The 16740-nt window shown below is 59.3% G+C and overlaps 2 protein-coding genes across 5 annotated transcripts; both read right to left on the bottom strand.

Moving 5' to 3' along the window:
* Positions 1 to 59: 59 nt before the first annotated feature.
* On the bottom strand, positions 60 to 1532 carry Sap25 (Sin3A associated protein 25). The gene is made up of 6 exons (XM_042267846.2): positions 1321 to 1532; positions 1103 to 1209; positions 916 to 1019; positions 699 to 831; positions 504 to 601; positions 60 to 421 (listed from the first exon to the last, which is right to left on the bottom strand). The coding sequence occupies exons 1-6, from the start codon at positions 1473 to 1475 to the stop codon at positions 128 to 130; spliced, it is 891 nt and encodes a 296-aa protein (XP_042123780.1). The 5' UTR covers positions 1476 to 1532; the 3' UTR covers positions 60 to 127.
* A 275-nt stretch (positions 1533 to 1807) lies between these two features.
* Positions 1808 to 14129, bottom strand: Lrch4 (leucine rich repeats and calponin homology domain containing 4). 4 transcript variants are annotated; one of them, XM_042267833.2, is made up of 19 exons: positions 13841 to 14114; positions 9375 to 9519; positions 9118 to 9244; positions 8844 to 8949; positions 7678 to 7852; positions 5796 to 5850; positions 5579 to 5688; positions 5361 to 5460; positions 5092 to 5182; positions 4928 to 5004; positions 4764 to 4822; positions 4571 to 4669; positions 4369 to 4431; positions 4192 to 4295; positions 4001 to 4084; positions 3732 to 3817; positions 3406 to 3543; positions 3240 to 3317; positions 1808 to 2117 (listed from the first exon to the last, which is right to left on the bottom strand). In XM_042267833.2, the coding sequence occupies exons 1-19, from the start codon at positions 14058 to 14060 to the stop codon at positions 2013 to 2015; spliced, it is 2022 nt and encodes a 673-aa protein (XP_042123767.1). In that variant the 5' UTR covers positions 14061 to 14114; the 3' UTR covers positions 1808 to 2012. The 4 variants fall into 4 exon arrangements, with proteins under 4 accessions (XP_042123767.1, XP_015856982.1, XP_042123766.1 ...); XM_042267832.2 differs by lacking the exon at positions 1808 to 2117 and adding an exon at positions 2386 to 2938 and having other exon boundaries at positions 13841 to 14113; XM_016001496.3 differs by lacking the exon at positions 7678 to 7852 and having other exon boundaries at positions 1876 to 2117; positions 5796 to 5932; positions 13841 to 14111.
* Between the last annotated feature and the right edge of the window lie 2611 nt (positions 14130 to 16740).

Raw genomic sequence — 16740 nt, 5'->3', positions numbered from 1 at the left:
GAATGAAGGAACCCGCCTCCTCCGCGTCCCATGGCCCACTGTCCCCGGCTGCAGTCTGGTTTGCAAACGAACGGATTTATTGTCAACGGAACAGCTTGTGGGAAGCCAGCACTCACGGAGGGAGGGGCTATGAACAGTGGGTATCTGGGCTGTGTGTGGGGCCCGGGTCAGTGCTCCCAGAACAGCTCTGGCCACCCCTGGGGCCTGGGCCTTCAGCGGCAGGGTCTGGGCAGCTGGCAGAGGTCAGAGGGCCTGCCGGGGCCTGAGAGCGCGGCTCGCTCTGGCTCATCTGCAGCAGGCCAGTGAGGGCGATCATCTCTGCTTCGCTGAGCCAGGCGGAGGAGCAGGCCTGGGATGGCGAGGGACGCACCGAGGAGGACACGATGGGAGGTGGGAGCAGCAGCCTCCGAGCGCCCACTGCCTGAGGACACGGGAAGGGAAAGCTGTCCCCCCAGGCCTCGCGGAGGAAGGGGGGGAGAGTGGAAGGGGCGCACTCTTCTTACCTGCTGAGGGGGCTTGGACAGGTAGAGGGGAACGCGCTGCCCACAGGGCAGCAGAGGGTCCAAGAGAAAGACATCATCATAGCTCGTCACCGGGAGCCCTGAGGAGGAGAGCCCGCTGGCTTGGCGGCCTCGGCCCCCCATCCCAGCCCTCACCGCACCAGCTTCCCGACTGAGCCGAGGCGCCTCCCACGGTACCTGCATCCCTGGCCACCCGCTCTTCTTCTGGATGCCCCGAGGTAGGGATGCGACCCCAGGCGTCATACATAGGCCAGGAAGGATGACACAGAGTCCTGCTGGACAAAGACACGCCCGACCCACAGCCGGGCCCCTGTGGGAGCAGGAGGTGACTGAGCTCCATCTCCTATGGCACCTCCTGCTCCCCGGAGACAGAGCCCCACGTCCCCCAACTCACCACCAGCTGAGGTCTGGCCTTGGCCTCGTGGCTGGGATCCCAGAGTGGCAGCGGGGTCATCCTCGAGGGGGTGACCTGGGCGGTCACCTGGGGAGAAAGAGGTCCTACAAGGAGAGGGGGACGAGATTGGAGCCGGCTCTGCATCCCCGGGGCCCCGTGGGTAAAAACAGCGAGACCTGGTGCCTACCTGGGGCTGCTTCTTCGGCGGCGGCCTGCTCGGGGGCCAGGTGACCGGAGGGCGGCGACGGCCTTGCTCCGGCCTCAGATGGGCTGAGCGCCCGGGGCTGTGGGCTGCTGCGTGGAGGGAAGGACATGCTCTTCCACGCGGCCCTTCCCAGGGCTGGCCGGGGTCAGGGCCAGCACCCCAGGCCCAGGGCGCCTCCTAGCGGCCGCACCACGCCTCACCTGCCCTGCGCAGGCAGGCCGGGCTCTTCCGTGGTTTCCTCTCCAGAGCTCCCGTCTCCGCCGCCGCCGCTGCCGTGGTCACCGGCTGTGGAGGGGCCTGGCTCCCCCGCCGCCTCCCCCCGGCCTGTGCCCCACGGCCCGAGCCAGGGCAGCATCGTGCGTGGTGGGGCGCAGGCACCCCTCGGCTGGCCCGCCCGCCTGTCCGCCCGCCCGCCCGCGGCCCGACTACATGGGCGCCCACGTCTAGTCGACCCGAGGCCTCGCCACGACGCCTGCGCCAGAGCGCCCACAGCCACGTGGTGCGCTCCCGCCAGCTTCTCGAGGGCGCCCCCTGGCGGCGGAGCCTTGGGGCACTTGTGCCCGGGCAGCCCTCTGCCCCGCACGGAAGCAGGGCCCAGGCCGCCGCAGAGGACCCAGGTCCTCAAGACGCTCGCGCACGCACGCTCGCGCACGCACGCACAGACAGGCACACACCTGAGGGCCGAGCTGCAGGCCTTGGGGCTTTTCTTTATTGGGTTCGCACACCACTCTTCACCCAGACCCGGGGTGCACCCCGCAGCCTAAGGGCGGGGTACCCAAGCCCCTGCTACACGCAGGGCCGTGGTCACCAAGTCCTTGTTCACTGGCAAGGCCAGGTGTCGTGTTCCCAGGACAGGTCCGGCGTGGCTGGGCCAAGCGCCCCCACCTCTACCCTAAGGCTGTTCCAGAAGTGCGTGGAGGACAGCAGCGATGTGAGGGAGGCCCCTTCCAGGGGCCCCCTCCTCGTCCAGGATGTGGTGGGGCTGGCACAGGGACTCCTGGGGGAGGGGCCAGGTTAAGTCTCCCCTGGCCTTCCCCAAGCAAGGTGGGCGGGGTGGGGCGCTCCTGGTAGACACTGCCCCATGCCTGGGCAGACGGCACACGGAAGCTGTCAGCACATGACGGAAGCGGGACACAGAAGGCTCAGGGCAGGAGAGGCCTGGCATCTCCAACGGCACCGCCGGGACAGGCAGGCTGACGGACACGGGGCCCAGGCAGGCAGGGCCCGGCGGCGGCGGCGGCGGCGGCTCACACGAGACACAGACGTGACGGTCTATACAGTTTATACACAGAACCAGGGGCCACGATGGGCCCGCACCCTACAAATATAGAGTTCTCTCTACAAAACAGAGAAAATTTAGCTCCCCCTAGCAGCCAGCAGGGGGAGGGAGGGAGGAGGAAAGGACCCCAGGTCTGTCGCCCTCTGGGGGACAGGGCTGGTGGGGACATGAAGGCACCGTCAGCACTAGAGGGTAAGGGCTACTGTGGGCACTGGGGGGCTTCTGAGGTCAGTGTTTGTGAGGGTGCACTAGTGTCTTTGGTAGGGCTGAAGGCACTGGGGGGCACGGGTGACTAGGAGGACTATAAATAGAAGGTGGGGAAGGAAGGGACAGCGTGGGTCCTAGGAGCCCAGGAGCCGAGTGTAGACGACATAGAGCAGCAGCATGGAGACCACGTAGAAGAGGAGGAAGCCACCCAGACTGGAGGAGGGCGGGACTGGGAGGGGGGCCTTGCCCCCCACCAGGATCACAGCCCCCAGTATGGTCCGCAGCCCCTGGGTGGTGCCCCGGAGGAGATCCGAGGGCGAGCACAGGTCAGCCTGGGAGGGAGGGCAGGGCAGATGGACAAGGACAAATGACAGGTGTTAGCAGCATCAAGCCACAGACCTTCCCACCCTCGCCCCCGCACACCAGGAGCACAGCCAGAGCCATGCGGACATGCGGACATGCACACATGCACACATGCAGGACGGACAGGGAGCCAGGAGGCGGGCGGGCGGGCAGGAGCTGTGAGGGTGGGCCCGGGACACATGCTTCGGGAGAACTAGATCCCCTGTGGATGGAACTCCACCCGCGTGCACGGTATTCAGCTGAGCCCCAGAGCAAAGAGCACCCCCATACCTCAGGCACACCCATTTTTCGACAGGCTTCTAAGAAACTCTCCACGTTCTTCCGAGACTTGAGGGCACTGAGCTTTGGCTGAAGGTGGGGGAATGGAAGAGTTTGGAAAGGCAAAGCCACGCACCCGTCCCGTGCCCTCCTCCTCCTCCTCCGGGCTCCCACTGACCACAGCAGGTGAGGGCACATGAATGAAGGGGACAGAGCGGGGCCGCAGCTGGTTGGCTAGCTGGCAGAGGATGACCCCGTTGGCGAGGGCCTCTGCCAGGTCCTCAGGCAGGGGCTGCTGCAGCCGGGACTCCAGGATCTGGAGGCGGAGACAGGAGGAGCAGGTGAGTCAGCGGGACTCACTCCATGCCTTCCCCTCCTCAACAACAGTGCTGGGACAGGAAAGAGAAGTTGGGGGCTGTGTGCACAGGTCCTGAGGGAAGAAAGGGGAAGGAGGTCCATGCTGGGTCAGGCCTCTGCCTACCCACATCTCTTTGCTCTGCTCACCTGGCGAAGTTGGGACATTAGCTCCTTCTCGTCCAGAGTCTGAGGAAACGGCCGCGATCTCACAACGGACTCTGGAGAGGAAGGGCCTGGGGAGCAGGGAGGACAGGGATAGCTCTGCCTCACGGTGGACTTTGGAGGCAGTTCCCACAGTCTCATACCAGCACCGCCTCCTGCTGTGGGATTTTCCACGGAAAGGGACAAGACCCTGAGAGACTCAAGCCCCAAGCGACAGGAGTCCTGAGGTTAGTGCCAGAACGGCAGACACTCACCAGAGCCGCTCTGAGAGGATGAACGGAAGAGGAAGCTGTTTGGTCTCTGAATGGAGCCCAGCGGCCTGGGAACAGGAGCTGTCACTGGGGAAGCCAGGGACAGCAAGAGACACCCCCTCAGTGGCCCACTCTTCCTCCTTCAGGCCTGTGTCCCAAGCAACCCCAAGCCACCTTCTAAAACACTGTCCTACCTGGTCCAGATACAGGAATGGAGTCCTGGGAGACGGGGGGCGGTGTGGGAGCTCCCTGCCCCCCTGAAACTCCTAGCTGGGTAGCACTGGACTTCGGTGGGCCACTGAAGAAAAAGAAGGGACTCAGAGAGGGCCACGAAGGCGGCGTAGGGAGACGGGTCACGGGAGGACACCTACTTGGAGGCGGCCTGCGCGGCCGAGGACGAGGCGCCCGCGGCTCTGATCCCCCGCTTAAGGACACTGCAAGAAGCGGAGCAGGCGTGAGCTCCGGGCAGGCCACACGTTCAGAACACAAGCCTGAGGGGTCGCCTCTGCCCGCGGTCCAGCAGCCCCAGGCCCTCCCGCCCTCCCCTGTCCCGGGGGGGGGGGGGATCCCCACCCCCCACTCTGCTGCTGCTGCTGCTGCCTCCGCTCGCGCTCCTGCCACAGCTGCAAAGTGTCTGGGCGCCGCCTCTCCTCCCCTGCAGGCTCCTCCCGCCTGCGGAAGACAGCCCGAGAGACCTCTGTCAGGTGGAGGGGGTCCCCAGGACTGTTGGGCACAGGGCAGAGGTGTGGGCGTGGGGCTCAAGTACCTGCTGCCCCATGTCTTCTCCACATCTGCCACAAGGCTCAACTCAGCAGGCAGCTGCTCCTGAGGACAGAGCAGCAGAGGCTGAGGACGGCCTGGTCCCCCGGCCTGCCCTGGTGTCCCCATGGGGTACCCTTCCCCTGGACAAGGGACATCACGGGCCCTCACCTCAGCTGCACCCCGCTCTTCCTCTTCCCCAGGAACATGGTTGTCAATAAAGTCAATCTGCTCCGGGTCTCCATCGCCTGCAAGGCCAGGGCACGTTAGCGAGCCAGCGGGAGGGCTTCCGGGCCCACCCCACCCTCGCCTCCTGGACACACTCCCTCGCTCACCAGGGCCGTCGTCCCTCTGGTGTCTGGGCCCCCGGGGCTCCCGGGCCAACTCTGAGATCCGGAAGGACAGCTCTGAAAAATCATCTGTGGACTTTAAGGCAGAGACGGGACATGGGCTCTCTGCAGGGCTGAGACCATATGGGGTCCCACACAGGGGACGGGGGAGAGCCAGCCTCTTGGGGAGAGAGGGAGGAGGTGCCTCTTACAGGGGATTCAGTCAGGGTCCTCAGTGCCGCGTCCCCCCAGCGGTGACACCCCGGGGTCCTCACCTCGTTTCCTGACCACCGCTTGCTGCCGCTGTCAACACTGTGGAAGCCGGAGTCCAGGCCACCATCATACCGGCGTCCCGGAAATAAGTCCTCGGCAGGGCTAGAGCAGCCAGGGAGACCTGGTCAGTCCCATGCCGGCAGCACCCTCCCCTCCCCTGGAATCCAGGGGTGGTCTCTGGTCCCGAGAAGAGGATTCCTTCCCTTACCAAGGGCCTTACCAAGGACTAAAACTTGGGGGGCGGGAAGGGACCAGGTCCCCGAGGGCAGCTCCCCGACCGGCCTCCATCGTTAAGTACTTGAAGATGTGAAGTTTCCCCTTCAGACAGATCTGTGTGGGGGCACAGGCGTGAGAATAAGGTGGCTCCCCAAGCCTTACTGGACCCTCCCATGCTAACAGCATCACTGTCCTCAAGGTCCACCCAGACTGCACCTCACCTGGGCAGGCGGGCTCTGGAGGGGGTTGCTATCCAGCAGAATGACCTGCAGGTGCCTGAGGCGGCAGAAGGAGACCGGGATTCGGGAGACACGGTTACAGGAGAAATCCAGGCGGACCAGAGGAAGGTCCCCCAGCTCTAGGGTTGGGCAAGGGGCGAGTTAGGAGAAGCCCAGGCCTGAGGCCTTGAGTTCTCTTCCTTGTCTTTGGCCCTGGCCAGCCAGTCACTCCTGGCTCCATCATCACAGCCTACCACCCTGGCCGGCTCAGTTCACTTACCAGAAACCACTGCTCCTCTCCCCACTCCCAGCCGAGCCAAGCCCTGTCTGTGGGCTTCAGCTGCCGCGGAGCCCTATGCATCCTCCTCCCCTGGCAGCCCCCACCGAAACCCACTCTACCTTCTCAAGTGAGCAGCACAAGACACAAACCAACTGACTCCTGCACAAAAGCCTCCCATACCACACAGCCATGGCTGCTGAGGTCGGGTGGGTATGGTGTGCAGAAGAGCACACAATTCAAGGCCAGCCTCAGCGACATAATAGTGTGTTAGTTCAAGGCCATCCTGAGCTACACGAGAGCCTCACTCACTCACTCACTCAATCAATCAGGAAGCCTATTTTCAAGCTTTACCTCTTCTATGAATCTTCACATACCCCAGGGTCTTGGAATTCACTGTTCCTTCATACTCAAGAAGCATTTTGCTTGGGTCTTTTATGGCCCCAGGGAGAACTCCCTGTTTTATGCCCCTACTGCTATGACTAACTTTCAAGCATTAGATACTTAATCACCAAATCCCTGACACTGGTGTTCTGAGGTGGGATCGACAGGAGGTAACGGGGTCATGGGTCTCTCGAGGCATGAATGGAATGGGCTATTCCACGGGTGGATTCATGGATTAATGGACCATTAAGAAGTGGCCTTTTCAGCCAGTGGTGGGGACGCACGCCTTTAATCCCAGCACTCGGGAGGCAGAGCCAGGCGGATCTCTGTGACTTTGAGGCCAGCCTGGGCTACAGAGTGAGTTCCAGGACAGGCACCAAAGCTACACGGAGAAACCCTGTCTCGGGGGAAAAAAAAAAGAAGTGGCCTTTTCTCTGGCACTCTTGCTCTGTGCTGCCCTGTGCTACCCTGGTGACACCCACAGACATGTGATACTTGCACATAAGAATGTGTAGGTACCCACAATAAATAAATAAATAGAAATAAATGTTTTTAAAAATTACATTACTTGGTCCTCAAGCCTCAGTGCTGGCTCACACTTACAATCCCAGCACTTGGGAGGCTGAGACAAAAGGCACATCACAAGTGAATGGCTAGCCTGGGCTTCAGGGTGAGACCCTATCTCAAAAACCAAAGAAATAGAAGGAGTGCTGGGTACATAGCTCAGTTGGTGGAATGCTGACCTGAAAGCATGAAGCTCTAGGTCTGGTCCTCAGTACTGCAGAGACCAGGCATGGCGGCGCATGCCTCTAATCCCACCACACAGAAGGTAAAAGCGGGAGAAACAGGGGTTCAAGGCCATTCTTGGCTATGTACTGAGTTGGAGGCCACCCTGAACTACAAGAGACAAAGAACAAAAACAAAAACAAACAGAAAGAACCAAAAAAAAAAAAAAAAAAAAAAAAATCCAGCCAAACAAAACACAAAATCTTGTTTGTTCTCAAAGAACAAAACAAAAAACAAAATTCCAGCCAGGTAGCACAGGCCTTTAATCCCAGCACTCGGGAGGCAGAGGCAGGTGGATCTCTGTGAGTTCCAGGCCAGCCTGGTCTACAGAGTGAATTCCACGGTGGCTACATAGTGAGATCCTGTCTCAATTCAACAAAACCCAATTCCTTAGCTTCAGTTATTTCGTTACAGTAAGAGAAAATTAAGACACTTAACAGACTTGGCAGGTGGACGGCAGAGGCAGAAGGGGCAGAAAGAGGCAGGACAATGGGTAAGTGGGTGACCACTGCTCTTGTTCTTCCTGCCGCCCTCGAGTTTGTCTTTCTGACTGCATCCATGCTGCATCCTGCTCCCCATCTCCATGCCTTGCATATGGTGCTCCTTCCTCTGCCTGGATGAAGGATGGGACGCTCACCTCCTAAGGTCTGAGCTTCGGGGAGACGTGACTTCCCAGAAGAGCCCTCTTCTCCCTCACTCCCTGGCTCCCTAGCCTCCTGATTTAGCAGGTCCCTATGAATGCCTGTCTCCATTAAGCCACTACACCTTTGAGGGCTGTCTCAGATCTCAGTCACATCTACCGCCCCACCTGAAACACAGGAAGCACACATACCTGGCTGAGCAACAAGCCTGCTTCCCAACAGACCATCTGGTACGTCATAATTACCTCATTAAACAGGGCTGCCTAGACTGTCATGTCAGGACCTCCCCCGCCGCCACCTCCAGTTCAGAGTCCTTGAGAGCTCTTGTTGCTGGGCTGGGTGCTTGGGTGGGCCTGACGGTCCCTTCCAACCTTAGGATTGATTCTACAGTTGACTGATTTCACTCCTACCCTTCTTTCCTAGCCTGTTCCCACATAAAAACAGAACTGGGAATCCACGCCTTCCCAGCCCCAGAGGGTTGCCATGGTCAAGAGCAAATACAACTGTTGACTGTTTGCTTTAGCTACTGAAGATCCCTGAGCAACTAAGGCAAGGGTATTTTTAAAAGAGTTCTTGCCTGTGACTTCTCCAAGGTAGAAGCGTTATTTCCGATTCATGTTTGCGCCCCTCACCATGTCACGTGTTGAAATCATAACTTCACAGTGACTGGTAGGAGAAGCGGGGCCTCTGGGTGGTAGCAAGGTCACGAGGCAGAGTCCAGAACGGATTAGCATCCTTATACCACAGAGCCCAGAGACCCCAGGAGCTCTCTCTGCTCTGTGAGGTGAGGAGCCAGTGAGGTGGGACCCTCACTGACCACATGGCACCCTGAGCTAACGGTGGGAAGCGACAGTGCTGTTCAGAGCCCCCCCACACGGCATCTTCGTTACAGCAGCCTAGGTGAAGGCGCGCAAGCGCACACAGGCACACCCCCCACCACCCTCTGGGCTCCCTTTTCCTTACCATCAGGCAGGGCACTGAGCTGGTTCCTCCGAACGTTGAGATCCCGCAGGGCGCGGAGGCTACACAGCTCCACCGGGAGAGACTGCAGCTCATTGCTGCTCACGTCCTAGGTCAGAGAAGGCGCCATCAGCCCAGGAGCGGCGGAAGTCGCTCTGCCGTTGTTTCTCCCTGGCCACTTACTTGTCTTTCGTCCAAGCCTTTTCCCAAGGGTGCTTCCTACCCTTCTCTAGCTACCCCCAAAAGTCCCTCTTCTGCCCTTGCCCCTGGTTCTCACAAGCTGCCGCAGGCTTCCTAAGGTGCTGATGTCTGGAGGCAGGGCTCCTAGCTTGTTGTTGCTGACGATAAGTACTCGAAGGGGCAGCTGGCAGATGTAGGGTGGCAAGGAGGAGAGCTGGTTCCGGCTGTGGAGGGAGAGAGGCAGCGGGCTCACTCCTCAGGCAAGGCACCCGGCACTGGGCCTGCTCTGGGGACCAGGGACCTCTCAGGGCAATGGCACTGGTCTTGGAGGCCAGGAGAAGACGCTCCCACTACCTGAGGTTGAGGTAGGTGAGGGCTGTGAGATTCCCCAGGGCTGGGTTCAGGCATCTCAGGCAATTGTGGTAGAGGCTCAGGCCTTCCAGGGACACCAGCTGGCACGCGGCCTCAGGCACCTCGGGAAACCGGTTCCGAGACAAGTCTAAGGAAAGTAGGGGTCAGGAGAGGCTCGGCCCTGCACAAGGGGACTGAGTGTCCCCTGATCCAGCGCCAGCTCCTGAGCCCCCGCGGACCGAAGAAATCAGGCCCCTAGGGCTGAGGAGACAGCTACGTGGGTAAAGCTGAGGACCTGAGCTCCAGCCCCCAGAACCCACATATAAAAAGGCAGGTGTGGCAGTGTTCACTTGCAATCCCACACTGGAGAGGCGGGGCTAAGTGGCTCCTTGGTGCTCAGTGGCCAGCTGGGCAGACAGCCTGGCTGGTTCAGTGACCAGGTCAGTCAAGAGACTGCTTCAGAGACGCAGAGTGGGTGGCACCTGACGGACAGCTGAGACCCAGCCCCTCGCCTCCCCAGACGTGTGTACACACACACACGTTCAGCACGTGGGCTGCCTGGGGAAACAACAAGCCTTCTACAAACTGAAGCACGGTACAAGCACAACCAGAAAGGCCAAGAGAAGGCCAGAGGGATACCGAGTCAGAGAAGCCGACTTGAGAGGGTACAACGGACCATGAACACCATCTTTATTACAAATGAAGCCGCATGGGGTGGCTCACGTCTGTATCTCCAACAATCAGAACCGCCGAGAGGGGAGAATCAAGAGTTCAGGACCAGACAGCTTGCTAGAGCCTGTCTACCCCCACCCCACAAAATAAGACAAATGAAGTCGTCTAGCAGTGTGGCGGCAGGGCTCTGTGACGCTGTGGTCCCTGTGTTCTGAGATGTCAGGAGAACTGAACGGCGAAAGATCCCCAAAGGGGGATAGGCTTGTAAGGAACCAGTCTGAGGGACGAGGAGACGGCTCAGGGAGCAAGCACACTCACGACACAGCACGCGGACCTGAGTTTAGAGCCCACGTTCACGTAAACGCTGGGCACGGGTGTGCACCTGTGACCTCAGTGCTGGGGGACTGGCTGGGAGTCAGAAGACGTTAGCTGGGCCTGTGGGCTGCCAGCCTAGCTCCAGATTCAGTGAGAGATGCCCTCTCAAGACAGAAGGTGGAGAGTGATGGAACAGCACACCCAGCGTCCTCTCCTGGCCTCCATACACTCATGAACTTACTCTCCCCACTCCCTGCCAGAAAAAAGCTGGTTGGGGCTGGACGATCAATGGGTCTAGCACCAGACAGCTCTGGATGGGATCCCAGCACGAGAGAGAGAGAGAGAGAGAGAGAGAGAGAGAGAGAGAGAGAGAGAGAGAGAGAGAGAGAGAGAGAGAGAGGGAGGACAGGTAGGAGAGGTCAGGGGATAACACAGAAAGAAGCCTCTGGGGGAACCACAGGGAGGGAGAGCCAGCCTTCCTCCCAGCGTCAACCTGTTTTCAACCCAGGCAAGAAAGCGAGATCGAGATAGACGCCAGCTCTAGGGACACTCGGCCAGCTTTTCCTCACCTCCAGGGCCAAAGGACTATGAACGTCTAGCGTCAGGGAGTCTAGGAGGGAAAGGCAGCAGGCTAAGCTGGAGCTGGGAAGCGAGTTCTCAGAGTCCTCGAGGTGCCTCCCACTGGACCCCCTTGTCCCCAGGCTGGCTGCCCTATTCCAACCCCAGCTGTCTTCCTCCACCTCCTCTCTGACGGGGCCCAGGCTCAGTCTTTGCATTTACCTTAAGCAGAACAGGCAGCAGAGGTGAGGAAGGGAAGAGCCTTCCTCCCTTATCTCAGTGCTCACTGTGGCCCTGCCAGAGGCGAGCCTGTGGTTCCCTGCAGTGTGGACGAGGACCACAGACCCCTAGAAGTCTGTGTTTCTGTTCGGTCTGTTCGCATGCCCTGGGAGGTGTCTGGGCTTTTGAGGGGAAATCCCAGGCAAGAGACATTGTGAGCTTCTTTAAGGGCCTCCTTAGTGGGGAGTAAAAGCTGAGAGGAGGGGAAACTGGGGATAGTCCCTGAGGAAATGCATCTTGTGACAGGAAATGGGGTAGAAACAATCCATTGGGTTGTGGCTTGTAGGATCTGTTTCCCAGGGGATATTAGCCTGATGCCCTACAAACTGCTCACTCCTCTTCTCTGCCCCAGCCTTAGTGAACACAGAGCTAGTGTGGGAAAAACAGTTCCAGAGAGGGTGGAAGGCCTGCATCTGGTCCTCCACCCATGCCCGACACCTGCCTGTTCCCTCTGTGCCCACAAATGCATGAGAGTGCGTGCGTGCGCGCGCGCGCGTGCGTGCGTGCGTATGTGTGTGTGTGTGTGTGCGTGCATGCATGCATGTGTGCATATGCATGTGTGCAAGTGTGTGTGTGCATGTGTGTGTGTGCATGTTCACTGGAGTGGAGACCACGTTAAGATGGGATGAGGGTAAGGGGTAAAGGGCAGAAGTCAGGGGCGGAAGGAGCCCAGGCTGGAGGAGGCCGGGCTTAGGGGCACAGGATGTGGTCTGTGGGAGAGTGATCTACACTTCTCCTTTGCTGAAGGTGCCCTCCCCCAACCCAGCTCTCTACCAGCAGGCCAAGGGAACACAGTCCTCCAGTGTCAGGAGTGGCCACAGAGGGGGCATGCAGGGGCAGAGCAAGCAGGAGACGTTCAGAACAGTCCAGCAGCACAGCGCTAAAGTACTTGGTCTGGGTTGGAGAGTGAGGGGATGTGGAGGACAGGGGCACCGGGCAACTCTGGGCTTCAGACAGTCCCCCATTTCCTGTCACCCCTCCCAGGCTAGGAGTACCCAGCTTGGAGAGAGGAGACAGGCCAGCTGGACATAATGGAACCCACCTGCCTAGAACCTGGGCCCCGAAGAGACTGAAGAAGGCAGAGAGGGCTTAGAGGATTTCCCACTTCACCTCACAAGTGAACCTGTACCGGGGAGCCCTAGCTGCGCCCTCAGCCGGAATGCTGGAGGAGGCGGCTGGGTGGGGGCAGGGGCTGGGAGGGGCTAGGAGTGCTCGGTAGTTTTCCCCAAGAGTCCACTCACTGAGACAGAGCCCTGAGGAAGTAAAGAAAAACATTTGGTCTTTGTCAAAAAACAAGCAAAGGGGGGAGGGGAAAGGGAACAGACGGCCAGTGTCACACAGCTGCTGAGGTCAATCTGGAGCTGGGGGGCTGGGGGGGCCTGGGAGGGGCAAGAATGGCTCGTGGGGCTCACCCATTCCCAGGACTCACTCAGCAGTAGGGGGGGGGGGGGATTTAAAAACAGAGATTTAAACTTTTTCTCTCCAGAGCTGTAAGGGGAGACTGTGGCCCAGCCAGAGGGTGTGACTGCAGGTGGGCAGGCACCTGCTGGAGCAACGTGCTCTTTGATCCCGCCCCGGAGCTGAGAGACGCAGAAAGGGGCCCTCACTCCAGCCTAGACCGGGGTGGGGCTCCCGGAATGCAGTCCTGTGTTCTGATCCCCACCCTCAGCTGCCAGCCCAAGTTCATAGGCTGCCTCCTAAGCAGCTGAAGCCTGACTCACCTGTCACAGTACAGTCCCCAGGGCCTGGCCATCAACAGACACAGGGTGGAGGGGACACGATTAGAGGGATCACACACACACACACACATACACACACACACACACACACACACACACCCCAGGGTGGAGGGGACATGATTAGAGGGATCCTGAGGGCGGGGACTGGAAAGAGAGTCTCCAGGAGGTCAGCACTCCCAACTAAGAGATACAATTTCCTTCCTTTCAGTAAACTGCCTCAAGTTCCTCCCCTGAGGGAAAAGCAGAACCTGACATGGTAATTCTAGGGTTCCTATGAGGTCACAGGCTGCACAGTGACCTCACAGAGGCAGGAAGAAGATCAAGGGGACGGTGATAATAGATGGAAAGTTAACAGCGGGGGATTCACTTCTTTCCCACAGACGGGCTGGGGTGGACGCGGGAGAGGGTCTGGGACTCGAGGAGACAAGGGTACAGCAAGCAGAAAGGTCGGGTTGTTAGGGGCGATCCTTGGGGAGGAGATAACTGGGGCAGGGGGATCGAGGTGGAGGGGAAGGAGTTGGAAACGACCCGAAGGATGAAAAATGCAGTGGCTGTTGATTATAAGTGGGGGCTTGCTTTAAGGGCCCATGCGATCTAGGACTGAAGCAGCAGCCAGGTGAGGGGCGGGACCGCGCTACAGGTGCGCAAAGTGCAAATAAAGGGGAGAGTCTGCGAGAGCTCGGCCGGGAGTGGTGTGTGCACGCTGGAAGCCAACTCATTGTGCGGTGGTTCTGCCACGGCGGGGCGGGGAGGTCGCGGGCTCGGTGCCAACCCCGGGGGGCGAGCCCCCGCCACTGCCAGGTGGAGGGGTGGGCCTGCTCCGAGCGCGGGGCGGGGCTATGCAAATGAGGGTCGCGGTCCCGGGTGGGTCCCCTCCTCCTCTCCGCGGGCACCGGCGCAACTCACCAGCCTGGGTGATGTCTGACAGGTCGTAACTGCGGGCCGCGCCCCGCGGGAAGTGCTTCAAACGCCGGTTGGACAAGTTCAGCGTCCCGGTGGCCACCGCCTCCTCTAGGGCTCGCTCTGCGCTGCGGCTCCCGGGCAGACCAGGAGACCCTGGCACGGAGACGGCAGCTGCAGCTTCCTCACCCCCGGCGGCCAGTGGGCCCGCTACCACCGCCGCCATCCGCTCCCGGCGGTTCCCGCTGCCTGACTGACGGCACCGGCCGGCCCGCCCCGCCCCTCCCCCACCTCCGAGCCGCCGTAGTCGCCTCCGGGGGGCGGGAGCGAGGGTCAGGAACCCCGCGGACCAATCACGAGCCAGAGACGCGTTAGAACGGCCCAATCGGAACGCGCCGAGGAGGTGGAGCTTCTCGAGTCTCGACTCGGCTGAGGGACGGGAGGGGGTAAGTGCGGACCCTCGCCAACGGCCGCGGCTTCTGGCCGGCCCGCCCCGCACAGCGACAACCAATCACAACTCCGGAGCCCAGGGATGGAGCCAATGAGACGCACCCAGGAGGCGGGGACAACCGCGCTCAACTTCAAGGGATTAGAGACCCAGAGACCGCAAGCCCGAGAGTCCGGCCCTCTTTCAAAGGGGGCCAATTGCAACCTAGAGGCGGGCGAGTGACTGTCAAGACCACCAATTAGAACCTCGGAAGGGCACCTGTCCCGGCCTCTTCTCTGAGGGACGGCTCCGCCGACCAATAGCGTAAGTGAGGAGAAGGTGCTTTCACTAAACAGGAGGCGGGGGAACTAGAATTTTTGAGACGCAGGTAAAGACCGAGAACGCGGCGTGCTGGGCGGGCTGACAATGCAGAGTTAGCTAGAGCTGGGTCCTAGCTGATCGTGCTGGGGAGCGAGCCAGCCTCCGGGAAGTGCGGGAGGGAGAGGCGGGCCCCGGGCCAGCTCCCGGGCTGTTGTCTTAACAGAAGGGACCGTTTCCGGTCGTGCAGGCTGAGTCCCAGCGGGGGACTCCGGGGTTGACCGGTGGGTGAGGGGGTTTCCAGCTCAGGCTGGGAAAGTCGCCAGACCGCCAGCTCCACCGGAGTCCTCCCGGACAACACTTGCGATGCCCAGACCAAATTCTAGAGACTACGAAAGATCTCAAGATCGTTGTTTTCTGTTTGTTTTGTTGATTTTTTGGAAACAGTTTCTCTGTGTATCCCTGGCTGTCCTGGAACTCGATCTGTAGCCCAGGCTGGCCTCGAACTCAGAGATCCGCCTGCCTCTGCCTCCTGAGTGCTGAGACTAAAGACGTGCGCCACCACTGCCCGACTAAGATCTTCGTTTTTTCATAAGTGAGGAAACTGGTGCTGAGCAAATCTCGGGCCTCCACGTGGGACTCTTTGCCCTACTTTCATAATGCACTTTGTCTATTGGAAACCTCTTATTTGAAGCCGGCTGTAGTGGCAATGAGCCTGCCATGCCAGCATTTGCGAAGATGATAGGAGGGTCAAGACTTCGGGGTCAGGTCATTCCAAGCCAGCCTGAACATGAGACCCTTGTCTCAAAACAAATTTTTTTTTTAGCTTCTTGAAGTGAAATGGAGTACAGAAAAGGATCCCAAGTGGAAGAGGCAGTAAAAGAATACCTCTTTTTTTTGGAGATTTATTTAGTTTTTAAAGAATGTCAGCATTTAATGAACCTCCCTGCCTGGCTTCCAGCCACTAGGAAACAGACACCCCCAACACCTTTGATCTCCTCAGCTCTTCTGTTGCAGAATTTGGTCTTTACGATGATGACAGACTGCTTAGCCAGCTTTCCCATCCCCAGTCCCACCACACCAGTGACAAGAGCAGCTCCAGTCTTGGTTTTTGGCAACATTACCCGAGTCTGCTCACTGATCAGTGTCCACAGTTTATCCAGGTGGACAGTTCAGCCGAAGCTCTGGTTCCTCTTTAAGTGGTAATGACTCATCATACCAGCTTCCTCAGAGTCACCTGGGTGATTCTGTCGAAGTTGATCCTGTGATGAGGCATGCCATTAGCATCCCCTTTCTCCTCCTGGACGCTTCCGGTACTTACCAATGTGGCTTAGGCTCACATGGTCCCAGAATTCCACAGTCTTTCCTCAGTCTGGGTGGCATGGTGGCCTAAGGAGAGGAAGACTGGCTCTTTGAGACAAGATCTCATCTAGCCCGGGCTGGCCTCCAGCTGGCTATGTAGCTAGGAATGACGGTGCGCTCTTCCTGCCTCAAAAGTGCTAGATTACAGGTGTGCACCATCGTGCAAGGCTCACTTAGCTTAAAATCCTTTGCAGTGACACAAGACCCCAAGTCTGCTTCCCGGGCTGCCTGACCACCGGTAACTGAAGTTGCTTTCTCCTAAGTCATACCTGCTATGCTAATGTGCCTCAACGTTTATCAAATTATTAAAATTTGGGGGGTGGGGGGAGTTGAGCTGGCTGCTCTTGCAGAAGACTGTCTGAAGCAGCCCTAGAGTGGCTCCCTGTATCCAGCTTGAGGGCATGTCCAGTGCTCTCTTCCGGCTGCCATGGGCGCTTCATGCACATTCCTCCACATACACCCCGGCACACACCATGAAAAAGAAATCAAATCCTAGGGGGCTGGAGAGAAAGACGGCTCAGAGGCTATGAGCACTGCGGCCCTTGAAGAGGACCCAGGCTTTGTTCTCAGCATTCACATGGCAGCTTACAACCGTCTGAAACTCCCAATCCATGGGGCCCAGGCATTTATATATTCATGTGGTATACATACATGCAGGCAACACACACCCAAAAGATCTTTATACAGTGTGTTTAAGTAATAGCTGGACGTGATGGCCCACGTCTTTAATCCTAGCACTGGTTGAGGGAGGGATGGGGGCGGGGAGGCAGGCGGATCTCTGTGAGATCAAGGTCAGCCT

The sequence above is a fragment of the Peromyscus maniculatus genome, chromosome 23 (genome assembly GCF_049852395.1).
Source record: "Peromyscus maniculatus bairdii isolate BWxNUB_F1_BW_parent chromosome 23, HU_Pman_BW_mat_3.1, whole genome shotgun sequence".
Classification (NCBI taxonomy): domain Eukaryota; kingdom Metazoa; phylum Chordata; class Mammalia; order Rodentia; family Cricetidae; genus Peromyscus; species Peromyscus maniculatus.
This window is presented reverse-complemented; position numbering and strand designations above follow the sequence as displayed.